Below are 19,170 nucleotides of genomic sequence, written 5' to 3' on the forward strand. Positions count from 1 at the left end.
GCCAGAACGGCAAGAACTTCGGCGTGGAAAGATTCGGAACGAGAGCTTTCTAGGAAACGCGTCGACGACGACGAAGAAAGATCGCTACATGGATCGAGCCTTCGTCTCTATCTCGAGTAGAAGCAGCTCGAAGGTTGAGTCAAAGTTAGAGAACGCATAGTAGAAGCTGGTGCGCGGGTCAGGAGGGGAAGAGGACGACGCACGAAGAAACGAGACAAGACGAGACCGTCACCGCGTCCCCCCAAAACTCACCAAAGCTATCGTTCTACTCGTGCGTCCCATGATCACCTGGAGCAGAACCAGCATCCCACTGTTCGTCCACGTCTTCAACGCTCGGGGCAATTGACTCCAGTCCGGCTCCGAACGCACGCGTCTCTCTCTCTTTCCTCTCCCTCCCCCAACTCAATCAAAAAAACACTCATCAAAATCAGCACCCCCCCACCTCATCCCATATATCCTCCCACTCCCTCACGCTCCTCTGCTCCCACCCCAACCTCTCCGCCTCATGCTTCCCGTCTTCAGGTCCGGTCTCGCTGTCGTACTCCCTCGCCATCCTCGCCATGCTCAAAGCCTGCTCGCTGTCCTTGCCCAGTTCTTCCCCGAACCATCTAGAAGCTCGGGAGGACCAGCGAGAGGTGGTGAAAAAGCTGTTCGAGGATGAGAACGAACCGAAGAAGGAAGGAGGAGAGGGTCAGTGAGTGCGACGCGTCGAGCTTTGAAAAAGAGACGAATTAGAATGAGAGCGAGCTAATAACTCACTCTCCAACCCCCCACGCAACCCTAGCCAAATCCTCTGCTATCTGCCCTCTCCCAGCCTGCACCCCTTCAAGGTCCATCAGTTCCAGAACCCTCTCCAGTTTCTTTTTCGCTTCCTTCCCACCGATCCTGCCCTTCTGTCCCTTCTTCAGCGTGAGCCCTCCCACCTCGCCCCTCAACCTCCAGATCTCCTGACTCCGCTCGTCGGAAAGTTGAGCGTTGGAGCACCGAGGACAATCGCATTGGAAGCCGTACCGCTCGAGGAGTTGGGCTTGACGGACGGAGGTCGGGAAGAAGGGGTCGAGGTAGGAGAGGAGGAGTTCGGTGTGAGGTGGGAGGGCAGCGAGGGCGTGGAGGAGGATTTTGCTGTCGAAAGAGAAGAAGAAGGAGAAGAGGGGTGAGCAAAAGAGGCGGGAGAGGGAGAGAGACGAGACGAGACGAGTCGGACGAACTTGGACGAAGGACGATAGACGTAGTGAGCGTTGGGCCGGCAGGAGTGGTTGATCCTGTTAGGTTAGTAAACGAGGGAAAAAGGAGATCAGTTTGAAGAATTCGTTGTAGATAAGTAACTATGCAGGAAGGGAAGAAAAGGAAAGAAAGGAAAGGAGTTCGAGACGCGTTTCGTTTGAACTTCGTCGAGCTCAACCTTCCCTCCTTCCTTCCTTCCTTCCCACCCAACCCAACGAAAAGCAAGAAGATTATATACTCACCTTGAAAACCACCTAAAAACCCCAACCCTGTCCCCACCGACATCCACTCCATTCGTCTTCACGATCCTCATCTCCCTTCCCAACCCTCCCTCTTCCTCCTCTCCCGCACTAAGCTCATAAAACCATCCCTTCTCCCTCTCTCCCAACGTCTCCACCAAAGCTTTAACCTCCTCGTTAATCTCCTCCATGGTAGTCCCCTTGAACCTCGTTGGTAAGATGATTAAAGGTTCGTCTGTGAGGAGGAGGGTGCCTGGTTCGATGGATGAGTTCGAGGAACTTGTGAAGAGAGCGTGGCCGCCTTTAGGACTCGGCTTGAGGTCCCATAACGACGAAGGCGAAACCATAGAGGTTGGAGTAACTAGAGAGAGGAGGTAAGGAGGAGTGGAGACGAGGAGATTGGGGAGGTCGATGAGGGAGGAGTTGAGGAGGAGGAGGGAGAGGAGGCCTAGGAAGGGACCGAGGAAGAAGGTTGGAGAGAGACGAGCGGAGGAGGAGGAGGAGGATTTTGCGGGTTTGGTGGTGGAAGAACGAGGAGCTCGTTTAGTTTTCTTGGTGGGACGGGGAGGCATGCTGATCGTTGGAGGGGAGTGAAGAAGGAGAGGAAGGAAAGGGACGAGCTCGACGGAAAGAAAAGGCTCGGCGGGTGAGCAACCAAGAAGTAAAATAATCGAGAAAGAGAAAAACAGAGCTGGATTGATACAGTGGTAAGATAGATAAATTCAACATAGAGTCAACAACACAAAAACTCCAGTAAACTCGCTCAATCAAGCGACGCGTCTGATTCCTCCTCCTTCTCCTCCTTTTCCTCCTCCTCCTCCTCACTTTCCTTCTCCTCCAACCAGCTCCACTCTTCCTCCCTCAGCACATCCCCCCACCCGTCCTTCACGACCCACTCCTCCCTCCCGTCTTCGACTTCGTCGTCTGTCAGCTCCTCTCCTCCTCCTCCCCTCGCCGTAGCCTGACTATCTTTCCTCGCCCACCTCAACCACCCAGGCAGCATTCCCCAAGCTTCCTTCACGGTCTTCCCTGCCCCACCACCACCACCCACCCTCCCCATCGCCGCGGCATCGCAACTCAACAAATGCAAACTCTCCAACTTGGGAAACGTCCTTCTCGAGATGGATCGAACCAGTTCGTCCATCGGCGAGCTCTCCAACGCTTGGAGGAGGACGTCGTGAGGAGGGAGGGTTTCTTTGAGAGGGAGGAGTTCGAGCCCGAGGGAGATGAACCGGAGGGTCGGGTGATGAGGGAGCTGAGGAGGGAGAGGCCAGGGGAGGAAGATGTCTAGTTCTAGATGGCTGTGAGTGTGTGTGTAGGAAGAAAGGATGAAGAGAGGGGAGTGAGCTGGTGAGTGAGTGAGAGATAAAGAAGAGGAGGAAAAAGGGAAAGAGAAAGCGGAAGAAACGAGACGTTCGTTCGACGCGTCGTTCGTCTCGTCTCTTCTCCCTCCGCTCGTTCGCTCAGCTACTCACACAAGTTTCCCACACCCACTCAGCATCTCCCTAATCAGCACATTGAACTGATCCTCCCCGATCGCTTCCCTCCCCGACGGACTCCACAGACTCAGCACCTCGAGCTTGGACCCATGGTTCCGAACGAGCTGGTCGAGCGTCCAGATGGCTCCCGGGGAGAGACCTGACCAGTGGGTGATGCGGCGGAGGGAGGGGAGCGACATTTCCGCGAACAGTTTGCTGGGAACGAGGGGGAAAAGGGAAACGGATGAGTTTGGGAGAGGGAGAAGGAGCGCAAACGAGGGAACGAAACGAACCAAGTTGACATTCCATCTCCTGAGATGGCGAGGGTGTGCAGTTTTGGGAGATCGATTCGGGTCCAGGAAGGTGGGGGGTTGTATTCGTAGGCTCTGAGAACGAAAGGGAGGAAAGGAAGAAGGTCAGCTCGAACGAGCGGGACGCGACGAGGGAAAGCAAAGCAGAAAAGGGAACGAAGAACGAACAGCTCTAAAGCTTCCCCGATTTCGAGATGTTCGATGTTCTGTATCGTATGTAGGACTGCCAAAAGCGAAGCGAGCAAAGGAGTGTGAGCTGAGGGGAGGAAGAGGGAGAAGGAGGACGACTGACGACTGAAGAACGACAGCAAGTTCGCTTCTGCTACAGGGAACCAATCGAGTCCGACCATGTTGGGACCGCATTCGGAGGAGACGATGGCGTCGAGGATGAGGGAGGGGAGGGTGTGTAGGTTTTCGGTCGAGTCCTGAGAGGAGAAGACGCGAAGAGGGAAGGAGGATCAGGAGGAGGTCAGCTCGCTCGATGAAGGACGTTCTCCTCGAGATCGAAGCTTCGACTTCCAGGAACGCTCGTCTGAGGTATAAACAACGCGATGGAAATTCTCACTCACCCATAAAAACATCTTCAACCCAACCAAAGCCTTCAACAACCTCGCAACCATCTCGACCTCACTCCCTTCCTCAAACACCTTCTCCACCAAGACCCCTTCGAAATCAGGACCCATAACGGGCTCACCATTCTCGTCGTGCTCGTTCAGGTACGGCGAGAGGTCGACGTCCATTCGAAGGGTGAGAGGAGCAAAGTCGATGGAGGGAGGCGGGTCGGTGGAGAGGATGGTTCGAGCAAAGTTGAGGATCGCACGAGAGGAGGAAAGTTTGACGTCTCGGTAGAGGAGAGGGATGCAGAGTTCCTGGAGCAGTACGGAAGAGCAGTAAACGAGGAGAAGGAAGGTCAGGACGAAGGACAGAGAGGGAGGCAAGGGAGCGTCGAGCAGCTGGCTCGAGTCGGAAAGAAGTAGGGAGTGAACGAGGCACATTGAGACCAGGACGTACTCTGAAAGCGTGGGAGACCAAGCAGATGTTGTAACGGTTGTACTGGCTCGAGTCTGAAGGGGCAAAAACGATCGACGAAGGTCAGCTCAAGGTCGGAGGAGGAAGGAGGAAGGGAGGAAGGAAAGTCGAGCTCACGACTGATCCGCCAGAATCCCAGACCGCACAACGAGCCTTCTTGCTCTTCTATAGAGTTGGTGCAGCCGTTGTCCAGGACTCTCGAAGGTGAAGAGTGAATGAAGCTGAGACGAGGGACGAGGAAGGGAAGCGAAGGGGAAAGAGAAGGTGAGCTCGGCGAAGGGAAGGAGGAGTGAGCTCAACCAAAAGAGCGAGAGAAGAGACCGACATTTTTCTCCATCTACAGAACGAGAAGAGAGATCAAGTTAGCTGGTACTGTTAGGAGATGATTCCGGGATGATGGTACTGACAGTTCTGGAGGCAGATTGTACTGAGGAAGTGGAGGAGAAGGAGGAGGAGCTTCGAGGTCGAGCTCAACATGGAGGGAAGGAGGCGTTGCGACCTTCTCATCTTCGTTTAGAGTGAGATTTTCGAGCAGGGATTCCATGCAGTCGGGAAGGTGAAAGAGTGAGGAGATGAAGGAGGTCAGGGGCGAGGTCAGGGCGATATTGAAGTGCTTGAGAGATCGTGACGGTTTGGAGGAGACGATCGTTGAAGACCTCAGAGCTCAGAGGAGCTTGCAGAGGCCGAGATTTATTGTTGTTGTGATATTTTGATCGCATCAGCAGTCTCGTGGAGAGAGGAGACTTCGAATCAGCTGTTAGCGCTGATAAATTTCGAGCTAAGCAGTTCTGTTCCGACGCGTCGAAGGTTCGCAGGGAGAGAGGAAACGCGTCTGTCTTCGCTCCTTTGAGACTCGAGTTGTTTTTGTACTGAAGTTCGGATCGAAGGCAAATCTGAGCTAGGGTCCCAAAAACAGTCCAGCCTATTCTAGGGCGAAGACCGAGAGAGCAAAAAGCTGTCCAGAGATAGGATTCTCGCTGCGCTCAAGGGAATCGTCGTTCACGACGGACCTTCGTGCCCTCCCTTCGCCCTTCGCCCAGCGAGGTTTCTTGGTAGGAAAATCTTCTTTCAAGATGAGGGATCGCTTTCCTGTTCATCCCTTGGGACTCTGAACATCTTTTCAACTGTTGTTGTCACTTGTTTTTGACGTCGTGCAGGGCGTGACAACCTCGGACGCGTTTTCCTCTTCAACCTTTGCAATCTTCTCCCCTTGTTTTCCTTTCCAACGTCCACCTTCTCCCTCCTTCCTCTTCCTGTCCCTTCGCTCTTCAAGACTTCCCCCTCTTCCCTCCTCAACTCCCCTTCAACTACAACAACCCCTTCCACTCCTTTTTTCACCAACTTCAACTCTACAATGCTCGCTTCCTTGATCTCTACCGTCACCCTCGCTGCCATCGGAGCCAGCGCTATCCAGGTCACCTACCCTTCCAAGAGGGACACCTGGACTTCCAGTGGAGCTCAGGTACGCGTCTCTTCTATCCATCCCGGTTCTCACGGTGGTAGGAGTGGATGGGAGGATGGGAGTCGCGAGAAAATTGAGAGCAAAGAGAAGGGAAGGAAGGAAGGAGGAGCTGACTCGTCCACGCGTTCTTTTCAATCCCTTTCATTCTTCTTCTCCTGCAGACCGTCGAGTGGGACTGGGTTTCTACCGATGCTACCAGCTTCGCTATGGTCCTTGTTAACCAGGTACGATCTTTTTCCTCGTCCTCTGAAGTCTGGATGGACAGGAGAGGGAAAGAAAGGGAAGGAGGAAGGCCCTGTCTTTTGTTCTCCTCCCTCCCGCCAAGAGGCACGACGTCGAGCTCTCGTCTCTTCCTTCGGCATGAGCTGATACTTTTCCTCATCTTGCTACCTCTCAGGACTCTTCTTTCCTCGCCGACACCACCTCTTTGAACGAGAACGTCACCACCTCGACTGGATCCACCACTGTCACCTTCCCTGAGTTCGTCCTCCCTTCCCTTCGCCTCGCGTTCCTTCCTTCACCTCTCCTTCCTCGTCCTCCCTCCTTCCTCCGCTGACTTTTCATTCATGGGCTGACCTTCTTCTTCTCTTTTCTCTTCTTCCTCTTCTGCAGCGGTGACTTCCCCGTTGGAACCTCCTTCCAGGTCAACTTCATCAGGGACGCCGACCGAGACGATTCCATCCTCGCTCAGTCCGCCATGTTCAACATCACCCAGTCTGATGTCGTCGCCACCACCGCTACCACCGCCACCACTGCCGCTACCTCGTGAGTCTGAGCTTTCATTTTCTTGCTTCCTTGGAAAGCTGCGACGACCAAGCTGGGAAGAAAAAGAGGGGCAAAAGGAACGAAAGGGCTTGGGCTGACCGCGTCTTCTCCTTCTTCTTCTCTCTTTCTTAGAGCGACCTCCGCTACCAGGGCCACCTCCGCTACCTCGGCTATCGCCCCTCTTACCCTCTCTGGGTCCGCCTCGGCTTCCGCTGCCGCCGCTTCTGCCTCTGCTGATGCCTCCGGAGGAACCACCACCAACATCCCCGTTCGTTCTTCGTCCCTCCCTCTCGAATCCTTCCCTCGTCTCTCGCAGCCAAGCTGACCCCTCTCTCCTCCCTTCGATCCCTTCTTTGTACCAGGCCGGAAACTCTGGAGCCTCCGCCCTCACCTCCTCCTCCGCTCTTCTCCTCGCCGTCGTTGGAGTCGTCGGAGCCGCTCTTCTCTAAACCAACCCGTCCTCGCTCTCTACCTTTCCCTGTAGCGCTTTAGATTTCGTTTAGGATCAGCAGCAGCACTGGGTGCTTCGCTTTTTCGGTTTCTTGGTTTCGTTCTTTCTCTTCTCGTAAGCGGTCGTCTTCGTCGCGACGCGGCTCTCTTTTCTTTTTCGTTCTCTCAATCGTGGTGAAACACCCACTCGGACTATCTCTCTCCCTCACTCTGCTGTTTTAAGTTATTTATTCGATAGGTATATAGCCTACAGCTGTTTCGTTACACGCTCCTTTGTTATCAACCACATTCGTTCGCTTGAAGCTTCATGGTCGAGGGAGGGAGGACGCGACTGAGGGACAGGGTCGAGGGAGGTCAAGGACGAGGGAAGAGAAGATCTTTGAGCTCTCTCTTCTGGTCCTTCCCTCATACGCGTTCGAGAAGCGAGTCTTGTATCCTTGAGGAGAACACCAGAAGAGGCGACGGTGGGAAGGGAGAGCAAAAGGTCGAGGACGACGCCTCTCACCTCTTCCCCTCAAACCACCACATGCTCCCCGTCTCACCATCTCGAGCTCCTTCTTCTACAACTCCCCATCCTGTCTCTAACCTCTCCCACTGGTTCCCTACTCGTCGAAACCGAGAAGAAGACGACGAAGGGGGTGCTTCCAAGAGGGTCAAGCTCGAGGGAGAGGAAAGGGTGAGCTCGACATCTCCTCCCTCCGTTCCTCCTCTCCACTCTGCCGTCCCGTCCCTCCGCTGAGTTTACTTTTACTTCCTTATGACATCTCAGAACCCCAGTCCGTCTTCATCCTCGAGACTCTTCGACGGACGAGACCCAGAAGAACGACCCAACGACTTCCTCGAGAGATCTCCCAATCGCTTCCACCTCCCTTCTTCTCTTCCCTCCAACGGAAACCTAGACATCGAGCATCACCAAGCAGCATACACTCTTCCATCTAATCGAAGATCCCTCTCTCCTCTTCGAACGCTGTCTCCCTTCAGCTCCTCGGAGGAGGAAGGAACGCCCGACGTCGTCGACCTCATCGAAGCTCAACTCTCGCTCCTTCGATCTCAAGCCGAGCAAAGAGAACAGCAGCTCTCTTCGGACTTGGAGAAGGAGCGAGCTTTGAGGGTTCAAACGGAGAAGATCCTAGAAGAGGAGAGGAAGGAGTGGAAGCAGAAGGAGTCGAGTTTGCGAGCTCGGGTTGAGCAGCTCGAGGAAGAGACGAGGGTGGGGAAGGGCGCGTTCAAGCCTGGGAGTAAAGCGAGCAAGGGGAAAGAGAGGAAGGGGAGAGAACAGGAGGCTAGAGCTAGTGAAGCTTTGAGGGCGGAGACCATGGAACATGCGTTGGAGAAGCATGAACATCGACTCGACAGGATCAGAGCCGAGTCTCTCTCCCCTCCGGCTCCTCCTCCTCCCTCTTCGACTTCGACTTCTTCCTCTCTTCCTGGACCTTCGACGTCATCAGATCGACCGCTATGGAGGAGCAAGGATACTCCTCCTCATCAGCAGCTGCACAACCATCAGTCCAACCTTCCTCCTCCCGACTTCCAACCAGGCCTCTCGTTCTCGATGCGACCAGCTCGCTCTCGCGTCGAAACGAACCTCCACGAGACCGTCCCTCGTCGTAGCTCGATCTCCTTTCTTCCCTCAGCATGCACTCGCTACCGAAACCTCTTCTCCTAGCCTCACGTCGACTCCTTTCACATCTCCCACTACCACCATCAACTCGAACTCCTCGAACCTCACCTCCGTCGCGTCGTCGTCGTCCACTCCCTCCTCTTCCCAGCCCCCAGCCTCTCTCTCCGATCCAGTCCACCTCCTTCTCCACCTCCACTCCAGATCAGACTTCTCCTCTATCCTCGAAGGACAAACGGACGGTGTCGCTTGGACGAGCATCGTTCTCGATGTCTTTAAACTTGGGAGGTTCAATGGATTCGGGAAGACCGTCGAGGGAGCGAGACTGGATGCGGCGGTGCAAGCGTTGAAGGCTCGAGATCGAGGAAGAGACGGCTGGGATAGGAGCTGGGTTTGGGAAGAGGAGGATGGGAGGGGGAGGAGTGGCACGAGGTGAGTGCTAAGAACGAGACGCGTCGAGAGAAAATGATTGTGGATGAGCCCGATCGCTGATTCTCCTCTTTTCTTTTGTCGTCGGTAATTTTGGAAACAGCTCTGGTAGACGATGACCCCCTCATGACTGGACTCGAAGCGAATAGTGCGGAGGGAAGAGGAAGCGAGTCGACTCGAGCGGTTTCAGCAGCTGCGTATCTGTTCTTTCTTTGTGACGCTCCGTAATAATCTCTTTGAGAGATGATGCAGATGGGAAATCGTGATGTTCAAGTGATATTCGAGAAAGCAGGGAGGATGGGACGTGGCCGTCGAGAGGGAAGGTCGAGACAAAGCTCAACCATCCGTTCCTTTCCTCCCAACGCTCACCCAGGTCCACTCTCCTCTTCCCGACTTTCTCATGCTCTTCGGGCTGCCTTCCTCATCCTAGTACATACCATCTCCGATGAATCTCGCCTCTCCGACTTCACCTCCTCAACGGCTCAACTCTTCGACTCCTCCTCCTCGAAGGTCAACCTCTTCCAAAGGAGGTCGATCCACTCCCTCCGCCTCCTCGTTCAGAGTCCTCATCCCTACTCTACGCCCAAAGGACGAGGACCTTCCTCGAGAACTCAGCAACTACGAAATTATCGACGAAGTAGAGCTCAAAGGGTTTAAGGTGTTTGCGGTTGGGCCATGGTGAGTCCGGAGAAGGGAGGAGGGAAGGAACGAGCGAGCTCATCACTTCGTCCGACGATGAAAGCTGACCACCACCCGTTCTTCATCCCTCGTTCACTCAGGATGTGCGATAGGTACAAAACTATGCCTCTCTTTCTCGAATGGACAGGAGTAGAGCAGGACACAGTGAGATCCGTCGCTTCCTCGGTTCTTGCCAACTCTTCTTCCTTCGAGCTCGAGCTGACCCCTTCCCTCTCTTCCCTACCCTTTCTGCTTTGCTATCAAGGCCAAGGCTTACGTGCTCCATCCCTTCCCTTACATCTCACTCGCCGATGCCGAAGAAGATCAACGACGAACGATAGAGTACCTCTCTCATTCAGGCATGTCTCGAGTTCGAGAGGTGAGCTCGATCTTCTTTCGTCAACTCGTCCTCGTCTTCTTTGCCTTCAGAGTCGCCGTTGAGCTCACGTACTAATCTGAAAAACCTGAACGCTGACCCGTCTTTGTTATCCCTCGTGGTTCGCGAGCGTAGACTCCTCACGGCAAGGTCCTCGCTGTCTCCTCGTCGTCTTACCCCGTCGGTCTCTCTCCGATGCAGGTCCATGGCGGTGACTTTCGAGGGTCTAGGGACTCGTTCTACGCGACTATCAACCTTCTGAGGATGGGATTGACTGGTAGAGCTCAGCTTGAGCCTGGTCCGGTCAAGTGAGTCCTCCTCCTCTTCCTTCGACCTCCGCTTCGTCTCGATCTCGACTCAAGAGCGGCTCGCCCTCGCCTCTTCCACCCAAGGTCATTTACTGACACGCTGCATCTCTGTGTTGTCTTCTCCAGCGAGCAAATCCGAGCCAACTTCCTCAAGAAGTACTGCCTTCCCGAAAACATCGCTGAATCAGCCAACATCATCCCGACGACCATCTTCCTCGTCCAACTCCTCCAAGCCGCTCTCGCCCACTTCAGCTTCTACACCTTCCCCATCGACGGACTTCTCTGCAACGACACCATGGGAGGACTCGACAGGTTCGAGGAGCTCGTCGCCAACAACTGGGCCCCCGAGTCGCACAACACCTTTTTGGAGACAGACATGGTTGTGAGGGTGTTGAGTACCGTCTGGGCTACGAGGATGAGGCTGGTTGAGCTCGGTTTCGATAAGGTAAGTTTTGGAAAGGACGTGATGGATCTGAAACTGTGAGGGAAGGAAGAAGGGAGGAGTCTCGAGCTGACTTCGTTTTCGTCGTTCTTTTTCGATTCGTCTCAGTCCTCGAAAGATCCTTTCTACGAGATGGGAGACTTCGATATCGCATTCAAGGCATTCCAGGTCAGTGCTGGCTCGTTGAAAGTTAGTTCTCGTCGTACGTGTCCCGTAAACACTGTCCTCGAAGCTGAAGAAATCTCGACGCGTCTTTTTTGTTTTCCCTTTCCGATCGTCAGAAATCCCGTAACCTCAACCCCCCCTCGCCCTACCTCACCCGTGAGCTTCTACAACTCATCCACGACGTTCACTCAGCTTCCGTTCAATCCGACTCCAAGAAGATCACCAAGAAGGTCCTCCAAAAGTTCTCTCTCACGACCCTCTTCCATCCTCATCACCACCTCCCCCCGTCGCCCATCTCGGACGGAGACGACCACAACCGAGCAGCAGGAGAGGAGATCGAGGCCTCCAAGATCGAAGACTTCGTTCGGAACATCAAACTCTACTCGAAGCGAGACAAGATGGACTCGCTGAGGTTCCTCTGGTTGGGAGAGGGAACGAAGCCGGAGAACCTCTGGGAGGACGCGAACGAGAGATGGCTGGAGGACGGGAGGAGATCTGCCGAGACTAAGAGAGGGAGGATGCGAAAACTGGCTGGGAAAGTGAGAGGGATCGGAAGGTGAGTCCCAATCTTGGACCGCGGGAGGGGAGGGGGGTTCAGGCTGCCGTGTCTCGTTCTCCTTCGCTTCGCTCACACCGCCTTTTTTTCGTTGGTTTCTTCGCTTCACAGCGGAAAGAAGAACGCGATGGAATCTGGAAACTCGGATTCGGAACCTCACTACAACCCTGACTCGATCCCTATCGTCATGATTTCGGAAGGAGAAGGTCTGTCGGACGGCGAGTTCTCAGCTTCGAGTACGTTCGACCTCCCTTCTTTCCCTCAGCTCCGAGATCGCCCTTCGGCGTATCCAACACTTCAATCGACTTCCTTTCTTACTCCTTCGCTTTCTCCTCTCCCTCCATCAGGTCCCATCCCGTCGCCATCTCCCTACAACGAGCACCTCCAGTCCGCTCCCTCCTCCGTCGATTTCCTCCATCTCCCAGCCTCCAACGCCCCCTTCGAAGGATCTAGCGCCTCTCTTCAAGCGGATTGGGGGAGTCTGACCTCTCAATCAGGAGCCTCGATGACCATGAACGCTCGAACGAGAAGGAGAGGACTCAAACGAGCTTGGACGCTCGAGAGCTGGTTCGACGACGTTCAGCTTCGAGACTGGAGGCATCGGAGGGAGGAGGCGAGAGCAATCGATGGAGAGGGAAGTTCGGAGGGGGTACCGCTGGTGGAGGAGATGGTCGACGACGAGGTCTGGAGTAGAAGTTTGAAGAGAAGGTGAGTTCAACCGTTGAGAGAGAAACGGAAGGTGTGCGATGGTCGACTGAAATCGTCTCTTGCTTTTCGCAGTCACTCCTACGACTTTGCTGCCGAGTACAAGGATACGACGGTTCTCTCGAGGTAAGTGGGATTGCTAAAACAACGTTATGCTGCGTCTGACCCTCTCGCCTCGATCTCCTGCATCTCCAGGGAACACCTCAAGGTCGACATGGCTCTCTACGACGCGCTCGTCGACCTTCGGATTCGACAAGCTCACTTGGCCAAGATGGCTCGCAGATTCGAAGTGCGTCCTGATCTCCTCCTTCTTCTCCATCTTCGCTTCTTTGAACTGATGGTTCCCGTCTCTTTTCTGAACGCAGGTCCTCGCCGAAGCCAAAGCAGGTCCGAGAGGCTCCCTCGCCGCCGAACGCAAAGCACGAGCAGCTCGAATCGAATCCATCCGAGCCCATCTTCAGGAACTCCCCCAAACCGAACCCTATCTCTCCCTCATGGTCCCAATCAGCAGCGACGACAACACCATAGCCGGTCTCCAACAGAACCAGAAGGTCGAACGAGTGTCCTACGACACAGGGCAGCTGAAGCTGAACACCTCGTGGGAGGAGCTGGTCCGAGAGAAGACTGGGCTGGTATTTGACAACGATGGGGAAGTGGTGGAGGATGTTGGAATTGCTGGTGATGGGTCGTCGGCGACGAAGGAAGGGGAGGGGACGACGGGAGGGTGGTTGAAACGGGTTTGGAAGAGGTCTTGAGTCTCTTTCTTCCAGTAGCTTTGCTTGTTTCGCTTTGATGTTTGGATGGTGTACGAACTTTACGACCTTTATCTCATGCTTTTCCTCACGAAATTCCTCCTTCTCGTCCGGTCGCGTCGCGTCAGAACGATTCGAAGGAATCGAGACCTTTCTGTCCGAACTCGTTTCTCCTACGAGAAAATGCTCGTCTTGGGGCTCAAAGGCGTACTTGTAAGGTTGGGAGATGACCCTCTTTCTAGTAAACTGCCTTGTAGAATTTTCCTAACCAAAGCCTTTACATTTCTCCGTCCAAAAAAAAAAGAGATTGAAGCTCACCCTCCTCCCCTTCCTCTTCTCCTTCAAACCACGACAGTCCAGATCCGGGATGCCTCCTCTTCCTCTCTCCTCCCAGGCTTCCTCTTCCTCTCGACTAGCCCTCCGACTCTCCTCCTCCCCTCGTTCCTTCCTCCTCCCTCGACGTCTCCTCAGCTCTTCCTCTCCCTCCCTCAGCAGCGAAGAAGCAGCCGAGGTCGACCCTTCCTCCTCCTCCCCTCCTGCAGGCGGCCACGCCGCGTTCTACGCTTCTACGGCTCCTCCCACCCGACCCAAATCCTCTCTCACTCGATCTCTCCCAGACGACGAACCTATGGTCCTTCGGGGGAGTCGACTCATGGACAGACCCACCCATCAACCCGACCCAACGAGCCCGCTCAGGAACGGAAGAGTTTGGAACCCGATAGAGTACGATCTCGGAGAGCCTCGACCTGTAGCTATGGATCGAGCTTCCAACGACGACCTCTTCAAGTGGGCTAGGAACGCTGGATCAGTATGGAAGTGGCCAACGAAGGGACAGACCAACTGGCTCGGAGGAGACGTCGTGAGTTCTCGATTCGATCTTTCCCTTTTTCTCTTTCTCTTTCTCTCTCTCGCTCCTCGTCGCTGACAATATGCATACCTTGATATCAACGCACAGCCCTACCCCGAAAACCCCTACTTCAAACCCTCCCCTCCTCTCTCGTGCGACCTTCAAGCCGAGGTCTACGAAGGCTACACCCAATTCCCTCCTTCAGCAACCTCCCTCTTCCGAATCAACGCCCTCTCAGCAACCTACGGAATCTCCAAGGATCGTATAAGGGGGATCATCAAGACGGGTCAGGTTGGAGAGTCATGGAAGAGACTGGTGAGTCTGAACTCTCTCTTTAGACGTCACGAAAGGGGAGGGAAAGGAAGGAAGGAAGGGAAGGAGTCGAAGCTCACTTTTCGCTTCGACCTTCGTTCTTGTGTTTCCTTTGCTGACCTTCCCCCTCTCGCTTCCCTTCTGCCTCGCCCACAGAACATCCCCGAAGTCAAGACCTTCGCCCGTGGAATGGAATCCTTCCTCTGCGTCCCTCGACATCTTCCTCGAGGAACTCGAACGCTCTCCTCCCCTTCCCCAGCCATCGCCGAGTTCCAAACCTACCTCGCCTCCCGAATCGACATCGAACGAGACGAGGAAACCGTCAAGCTCGAGAAGGGAGAACGGACCTTCCGAACGGAGGACTCGGGATTCGTTCCTCTCGGATTCCAAGGAGGAGCCCGGTTGGGAGCCATGTCCTGGGAGTTCGCCGACGAGGGTCACCTCCCCACCACCTTCAAAATCGACATGGAGAAACCCCTTCGACCTCCTCCTACCCTCCCTCACTTCCCAGCCAAGGTCGTCCAATCAGGAAAGGAGGCCGTCTGGAACTTCGTCAACGTCGGAGACAAGTTCGCCGGACAAGGATGGGACGGAGCGCTCCAACGACCTGGCCACCATCCTCCTTCTCGAAAGGGAGCCGTTCGACGATTCATCCCCCTCGTTACCTCCAAGGTCAACCTCTCGGGAAGTCGAGACCCTACCATCACCTCGGCCAACGTGCTCAGCAAACGGGAGAAGCTTCGTCGAGCGTTCGCGGAGAAGGCGAAGCTCAACAAGGCTGGAATCTTCACGCCGGAGCAGGTCATCTTGGCCAAGATGAAGAAGCCGAACAAGGAGTTCAGGCACGTTCTGAACGCTAAGATTATGCAGCAGAAGAGGGAGAGCAGGGAGGCGAACTTGGAGGCGAAGGCGAGGAAGAGGATCTACGATAGGGTGGCGGACGTGAAGGCTTTCAAGGCGAGGGTGAAGGGTTTGAGTTACGATCCCAAGTAGTCATGGGATCGAGGGAGGGTGTATGGATGCTGGATTAGTTTAGCTATCGTTGGAAGGGGGGACGGGGGAGCGAAAGGAAGCGACGTCGCGACGAGCTCGATTTCGTTCCTCTTGCTCGAGCCGAGTTCTTCACCCTGCTTCAGACTGATAGCAAGACGAGGCGACGAGAAGGACCCTAGACTCGACTACATCTGGACGTGAGATGAGCTCGAAATTTCATCGATTCCTCGGCCCAGAAGCTTCTCATCTCCCTCTCGACGAGCGCGACGACTCTCTCCGTTGCTCCTTCTCTCTCTCTCTCCTTCCTTCCTCGCAACCCTCTCCAAACTTTCCACAGACCGACCGACGATGAACTGACCCAACAGCATGACCATATCCTGCTCTAACAACCCTCCTACTCTGCAATCGGCGTCTGACGCTCCTCCGAGTAGATCTTCCTCTGCGTCGTAACGTCGTTCCAGTGCTTCCACCCATGCACGTAGGCTTCTCCTCCGCTGAACTTGCCCTCGAGAGCGTAGAACGACGGCCTGGGCTCTGCCGACCAGACGTCCCCCATGGCGTTCACTCCAACCGCTCGAGGAGGTACCCAGGTTCGAAGAGCGTTCTCGGATTTCATGGCGGATCGGTTCTGTCGAGGAGTGGATGGGAACGGAGGAGAGGCAGGGAAGAGTCAGCCGAAAACGTCTCTCGGACGAAAGGGAAGATGAAGAGCAACTTCTCGTAGCTGGATCCAGCAAAACAGCCTCGGAGAGGTAAGGAGGAAGTGAAAGGGAAAGGGAGGAAAGAACGAACGATTTCTCCTCCTCTGAACTGAGCTCCGTACGTTTCCGCTTCCCTGTTGGCGGCTCGGACGGCGATCTCGTGGATGGCTCGAAGGTGGGAGAACTGAGCTGTTGCGATGGCGTAGGCTTTGGAGATGGAGAGGTTGTGGTTTTCGTTCAGGGAGATGCAGAAGTCGATGCAGCTTCGAGGGAAGAAGGGAGGAGAGGAGAGGGAAGGGAGGGAAAAAGGTCAGCTCGAGCTCGTCTCCTCCTTCCTCCTCCCTTCCCTCTCCTCTCCTCTCCTCTTCTTCCTCCTCGATATGGGGACTCGAAAACTCACTCTTCCGGTGAAGGACACCTAGTCCTCTGACCCAAACTCCACCACTCCTTCCCTTGGATCCTCTCTGGGTCTGCGATGGTAGCTCGTTCTGTGAGGGTCTTGCTTCGGAAGGCCTCGAAGGGGAAGTCCTGGAAGAAGCGTTCTCTGATCCTGTCCTCCTTGAAGACGATGGGTTCGACCGAGTGTTTTTGGATAGGCAGAGGAGGAGCGGGAGGGTGCGTGAGGATGGCAGCGTGCCAGACGGGAGTGTGTCCTACTCCGATGGACGTCAGACGAAGGGAGGATTGGAGGACGTCGAGTGAATTCCGGCGGACCATTCGCGAGGGGAGGAAGAGGAGAGGAAAGAGGACGACGAGGAGGAGGAGGAGGAGTAGGAAGAGAAAGAGTGGGGAGTAGAAGGAAGAAAAAGAAAAGTTGTCGAGGTGTTGAGGGTTGGGAGGGAAGGAAGGGCGAGGGGACAAGGAACGAGGCTCGAAAACGAGGAGGGTCTCCTTCCTTTCCTTCAAACGACCAGCATCGCTGCTCCTTCCTTTTCCCCTTCTTGAATTCATTGAACATGTCGAGACCATCCCCAGACGAATTCGCCAAGATCCTTAATCTCTCCCAAGATGGTGAGGTGAGAGCAATTCCGGAGGAAGATCTGATCGAAACCCTCAGCGTGTTGAAGCCGCATCTCAAGGTTCGTTTCTTGGATGCCCTTTGCCCTCTTTCCTTCCCTATCGGGAGATACCTGTGCCAACGTTCACCTTTGCATCTTCAGTTCATGTCAGCGAGAAAGTGGATCGATGATATCCGCTCTTACGTCGTGAGTTCATCCGCTCTGTTTTCTGCAAGAACGCGCTGACCTGGCCCGTCCCCTTCCTTCTTATTTGGACCCTCTCGTAGGAGGAGTTCTTGGCTCGTTACTTCCTCTCTCTCGTTCGTACCTTCGTTTCCTCGGATGGACTGTCGCATCGAACCTTCTACATGTCGGTCATCCGGACCTTCACCATGGAAGCGACGTCGTTCTTCCCTCGATTCGTTCGCGCCTTCCCGACGGAGTCCTGCGACCTCTATCTCAACATCGTCAGCATGATCGCAGATCCAACCGCCAGATTGGATTCTGAGATGGTTAGTCCCTTGGCGTTCCTTCTCCAGGGATGGAAGAGCTCTCTCCTCACAAAGGCTCTCGGTTTCTTTTCTTCTCTGACTCCTCCTCTCCTCCTTTCTTCCTCTTGCTCCTCTACCAGACTCTTCGGGTCGAACAAAAGTTAACTCTTGTCCAAACGCACGTACACCTCCTTGTCCTCTTCTCAACGCTTCTGGACCATCTCCCACTCGGAATCGAGCTGCCAATCCTCGCTCCAAACCTACGGCAAGGTCTTCGAGATTTCGCCTTCTATTGCGAACGACAGGTGGACGAGTTGGACTCCCACTTCATACGCGCTGTCGCTGAAGGACGGAACGACAGGATTCCTGGTTTCCGATGGGCTCCAGTGGTCGTCTGGGAAGCTTGCGAACGTCGAGTCGGGGAGTTTGCTGCAGTCTTGTCGCTCGATCTACTCGGTCCTTCTACTTGCCTCAAGCTTGCGGAAGGAGAGGAAATGATGGCTTGTTCGAGAGTGAGTCTACTTCTTCTGACTTTCTTCTCTTCTCTCGATTCTTCGATTCGCACCGCTGACCCTGCGTCGCGTCGTTCCTCCTTTTCTCCAAAAAGTGTCTCGCCGTTCGATACTGCTCTCGAGGTCCGTCTTTCTTCCGTTCCTTCTTCACACTACGACGTCTGACTCTTCTTCGCCCCCTCACTTCCATAGAACACCAACGAGCCGACTGGAAGAGACACAAGAAGTTCTGCTTCAAGCCGACGTGGTGATTGTATGAACGTGAGAACTCTCTTCTTTTCGAGCTTCTTCTTTCGCCAGTGCCTGACTGAAAGCTTCTTAGACTCTCTTCAGACTTCAGCTCCTGTGGGATCGGATTGGATCGAGGGAGGACGAGGGGTGGGCCAGACGGTGGACAAGCTCAGGTTTCGTCTCGTTCCCCTCTCACGACGATCTCACGCTCTCGATCTACTTCTCCTCCGCGTTTCGTTTCTTAGGTCAGGTAATCAATTACCTTCCGATTCGACAGATGGCAACTTGGATCTTGTTGGTCTTCTCCTTCCTCTCTTTCCTCTCCTCGTCTCGAGTTTCGACGCGCGCGTCGAGTCAGGCCACGGCCCACGACTGATCACTTCCTCGTGCTTCGTTTTCCCAGGTAGAACCTCGTATCGTCATGATTCCGTTGATGTCTTTCTCGCTGCTCCGCAAGATATGATTCGAATGGATGCTCGCTCGCCTGATGTTCATGGAAAGCAGAGGTCGAGACGTCGTCGACTTGCCATCGACGCGTTCCCCGAGAAAGAGGAAGTTCTGCACTGCAACGAAGAAGTCTCTTAGAGCTTTAGACGAGTCAGAATATGAATCAGCTACTCGTGCGGGCAGAAAAGGAAGAAGAGCGAGAAGTTGCGACGAAGAAATCGAAGTCGAGCCGGCGACGGGTTCGATCCTCTTCCTCCTCGTCGCTACAGCCGGATATTCTGCTCACTTTCCCGTCCGTCCTCTGAATAATTCGAAGAAAGGGCGTGCATATCATCGAGGACCGAAAAGAAGAGGAACCGACGAGGTGGGGACGTAAAGGAGGTCGTGAGGAGGTTTCGAAAGGGAGATGCGTCAAAGAGGGTGAAGTTTGAGAAGGGGTGGTGCGTGCTGGAAACAGATGAGAGAAGAGACCGAATCAGGGAAAGTGAGCGAAAAGAGCAGAGGAAGAAACAGGACAGACTGGCTTTCTTGGGAGCGAGAAGGAGAACGAAGCGAGAGGATCAGGGCGAGTACTGATCTCGGTACGTCCCTGGAGGCGGGAGGTTCAACTGAACCGAAAGAACAAGAAGGAGAAAGTAAGATCAGCTCTGA

At 54.6% G+C, this 19,170-nt stretch overlaps 8 protein-coding genes across 8 annotated transcripts; 5 read left to right on the forward strand and 3 right to left on the reverse strand.

The window, feature by feature from the left end:
• Nucleotides 1-406: 406 nt before the first annotated feature.
• BDY24DRAFT_375437 (SET domain-containing protein) lies at nucleotides 407-1,623 on the reverse strand. Its single transcript, XM_076638547.1, has 4 exons — nucleotides 1,467-1,623; nucleotides 1,209-1,262; nucleotides 760-1,122; nucleotides 407-647 (listed from the first exon to the last, which is right to left on the reverse strand). The coding sequence occupies exons 1-4, from the start codon at nucleotides 1,535-1,537 to the stop codon at nucleotides 428-430; spliced, it is 708 nt and encodes a 235-aa protein (XP_076500772.1). The 5' UTR covers nucleotides 1,538-1,623; the 3' UTR covers nucleotides 407-427.
• Nucleotides 1,624-2,063: 440 nt separating this feature from the next.
• On the reverse strand, nucleotides 2,064-4,983 carry BDY24DRAFT_95565 (uncharacterized protein). Its single transcript, XM_076645267.1, has 9 exons — nucleotides 4,689-4,983; nucleotides 4,607-4,618; nucleotides 4,399-4,502; nucleotides 4,264-4,316; nucleotides 3,822-4,121; nucleotides 3,545-3,677; nucleotides 3,235-3,475; nucleotides 2,939-3,157; nucleotides 2,064-2,764 (listed from the first exon to the last, which is right to left on the reverse strand). Exons 1-9 carry the CDS (start codon nucleotides 4,823-4,825, stop codon nucleotides 2,227-2,229), a joined length of 1,737 nt encoding a protein of 578 aa, XP_076500773.1. The 5' UTR covers nucleotides 4,826-4,983; the 3' UTR covers nucleotides 2,064-2,226.
• A 652-nt stretch (nucleotides 4,984-5,635) lies between these two features.
• BDY24DRAFT_411578 (GPI anchored serine-threonine rich family protein) lies at nucleotides 5,636-6,957 on the forward strand (the record flags this gene model as incomplete). The annotated part of the gene is made up of 6 exons (XM_076642949.1): nucleotides 5,636-5,743; nucleotides 5,905-5,967; nucleotides 6,141-6,223; nucleotides 6,356-6,508; nucleotides 6,641-6,776; nucleotides 6,871-6,957. The coding sequence occupies 6 exons, from the start codon at nucleotides 5,636-5,638 to the stop codon at nucleotides 6,955-6,957; spliced, it is 630 nt and encodes a 209-aa protein (XP_076500774.1).
• A 526-nt stretch (nucleotides 6,958-7,483) lies between these two features.
• On the forward strand, nucleotides 7,484-9,352 carry BDY24DRAFT_437938 (uncharacterized protein; the record flags this gene model as incomplete). The annotated part of the gene is made up of 4 exons (XM_076644314.1): nucleotides 7,484-7,634; nucleotides 7,728-8,503; nucleotides 8,625-9,008; nucleotides 9,109-9,352. Coding segments are annotated over 4 exons (1,327 nt in total), but the record flags the coding sequence as incomplete, so codon positions are not given.
• Nucleotides 9,353-9,373: 21 nt separating this feature from the next.
• STB6 (Stb6p) lies at nucleotides 9,374-13,076 on the forward strand. The gene is made up of 12 exons (XM_076638548.1): nucleotides 9,374-9,683; nucleotides 9,785-9,848; nucleotides 9,949-10,062; nucleotides 10,195-10,367; nucleotides 10,494-10,812; nucleotides 10,918-10,977; nucleotides 11,091-11,530; nucleotides 11,642-11,766; nucleotides 11,878-12,238; nucleotides 12,311-12,361; nucleotides 12,431-12,524; nucleotides 12,601-13,076. Exons 1-12 carry the CDS (start codon nucleotides 9,451-9,453, stop codon nucleotides 12,988-12,990), a joined length of 2,424 nt encoding a protein of 807 aa, XP_076500776.1. The 5' UTR covers nucleotides 9,374-9,450; the 3' UTR covers nucleotides 12,991-13,076.
• A 236-nt stretch (nucleotides 13,077-13,312) lies between these two features.
• On the forward strand, nucleotides 13,313-15,394 carry BDY24DRAFT_95642 (uncharacterized protein). The gene is made up of 3 exons (XM_076645270.1): nucleotides 13,313-13,846; nucleotides 13,943-15,109; nucleotides 15,157-15,394. Exons 1-3 carry the CDS (start codon nucleotides 13,355-13,357, stop codon nucleotides 15,175-15,177), a joined length of 1,680 nt encoding a protein of 559 aa, XP_076500777.1. The 5' UTR covers nucleotides 13,313-13,354; the 3' UTR covers nucleotides 15,178-15,394.
• Nucleotides 15,395-15,533: 139 nt separating this feature from the next.
• Nucleotides 15,534-16,557, reverse strand: RSM25 (mitochondrial 37S ribosomal protein mS23 RSM25; the record flags this gene model as incomplete). Its single annotated transcript, XM_076642950.1, has 3 exons — nucleotides 15,534-15,767; nucleotides 15,932-16,103; nucleotides 16,241-16,557. The coding sequence occupies 3 exons, from the start codon at nucleotides 16,555-16,557 to the stop codon at nucleotides 15,534-15,536; spliced, it is 723 nt and encodes a 240-aa protein (XP_076500778.1).
• A 451-nt stretch (nucleotides 16,558-17,008) lies between these two features.
• BDY24DRAFT_95632 (zinc finger MYND domain-containing protein) lies at nucleotides 17,009-18,209 on the forward strand. The gene is made up of 3 exons (XM_076645269.1): nucleotides 17,009-17,350; nucleotides 17,470-17,841; nucleotides 17,937-18,209. The coding sequence occupies exons 1-3, from the start codon at nucleotides 17,207-17,209 to the stop codon at nucleotides 18,090-18,092; spliced, it is 672 nt and encodes a 223-aa protein (XP_076500779.1). The 5' UTR covers nucleotides 17,009-17,206; the 3' UTR covers nucleotides 18,093-18,209.
• Nucleotides 18,210-19,170: the final 961 nt, after the last annotated feature.

The sequence above is a fragment of the Mrakia frigida genome, assembly GCF_051309035.1.
Source record: "Mrakia frigida strain ATCC 22029 unplaced genomic scaffold BDY24scaffold_2, whole genome shotgun sequence".
NCBI lineage: Eukaryota > Fungi > Basidiomycota > Tremellomycetes > Cystofilobasidiales > Mrakiaceae > Mrakia > Mrakia frigida.

Coding starts and splice junctions, on each gene's coding strand:
- BDY24DRAFT_375437 (XM_076638547.1), bottom strand. CDS start 1,537: ATGAGGATCGTGAAGACGAATGGAGTGGATGTCGGTGGGGACAGGGTT. Junction 1,123..1,208: donor GTCTATCGTCCTTCGTCCAA/GTTCGTCCGACT, acceptor CTCTTTCGACAG/CAAAATCCTCCTCCACGCCC. Junction 648..759: donor GTTGCGTGGGGGGTTGGAGA/GTGAGTTATTAG, acceptor ATCCTCGAACAG/CTTTTTCACCACCTCTCGCT.
- BDY24DRAFT_95565 (XM_076645267.1), bottom strand. CDS start 4,825: ATGGAATCCCTGCTCGAAAATCTCACTCTAAACGAAGATGAGAAGGTC. Junction 3,476..3,544: donor CTTGCTGTCGTTCTTCAGTC/GTCAGTCGTCCT, acceptor CGCTTTTGGCAG/TCCTACATACGATACAGAAC. Junction 2,765..2,938: donor AGTGGGTGTGGGAAACTTGT/GTGAGTAGCTGA, acceptor ACACACTCACAG/CCATCTAGAACTAGACATCT.
- STB6 (XM_076638548.1), top strand. CDS start 9,451: ATGAATCTCGCCTCTCCGACTTCACCTCCTCAACGGCTCAACTCTTCG. Junction 10,368..10,493: donor CTTGAGCCTGGTCCGGTCAA/GTGAGTCCTCCT, acceptor TGTCTTCTCCAG/CGAGCAAATCCGAGCCAACT. Junction 10,978..11,090: donor TCGCATTCAAGGCATTCCAG/GTCAGTGCTGGC, acceptor TCCGATCGTCAG/AAATCCCGTAACCTCAACCC.
- BDY24DRAFT_95642 (XM_076645270.1), top strand. CDS start 13,355: ATGCCTCCTCTTCCTCTCTCCTCCCAGGCTTCCTCTTCCTCTCGACTA. Junction 13,847..13,942: donor ACTGGCTCGGAGGAGACGTC/GTGAGTTCTCGA, acceptor ATCAACGCACAG/CCCTACCCCGAAAACCCCTA. Junction 15,110..15,156: donor TGAAGGCTTTCAAGGCGAGG/GTGAAGGGTTTG, acceptor GGATCGAGGGAG/GGTGTATGGATGCTGGATTA.
- BDY24DRAFT_95632 (XM_076645269.1), top strand. CDS start 17,207: ATGTCGGTCATCCGGACCTTCACCATGGAAGCGACGTCGTTCTTCCCT. Junction 17,351..17,469: donor CCAGATTGGATTCTGAGATG/GTTAGTCCCTTG, acceptor CTCCTCTACCAG/ACTCTTCGGGTCGAACAAAA. Junction 17,842..17,936: donor AAATGATGGCTTGTTCGAGA/GTGAGTCTACTT, acceptor TTCTCCAAAAAG/TGTCTCGCCGTTCGATACTG.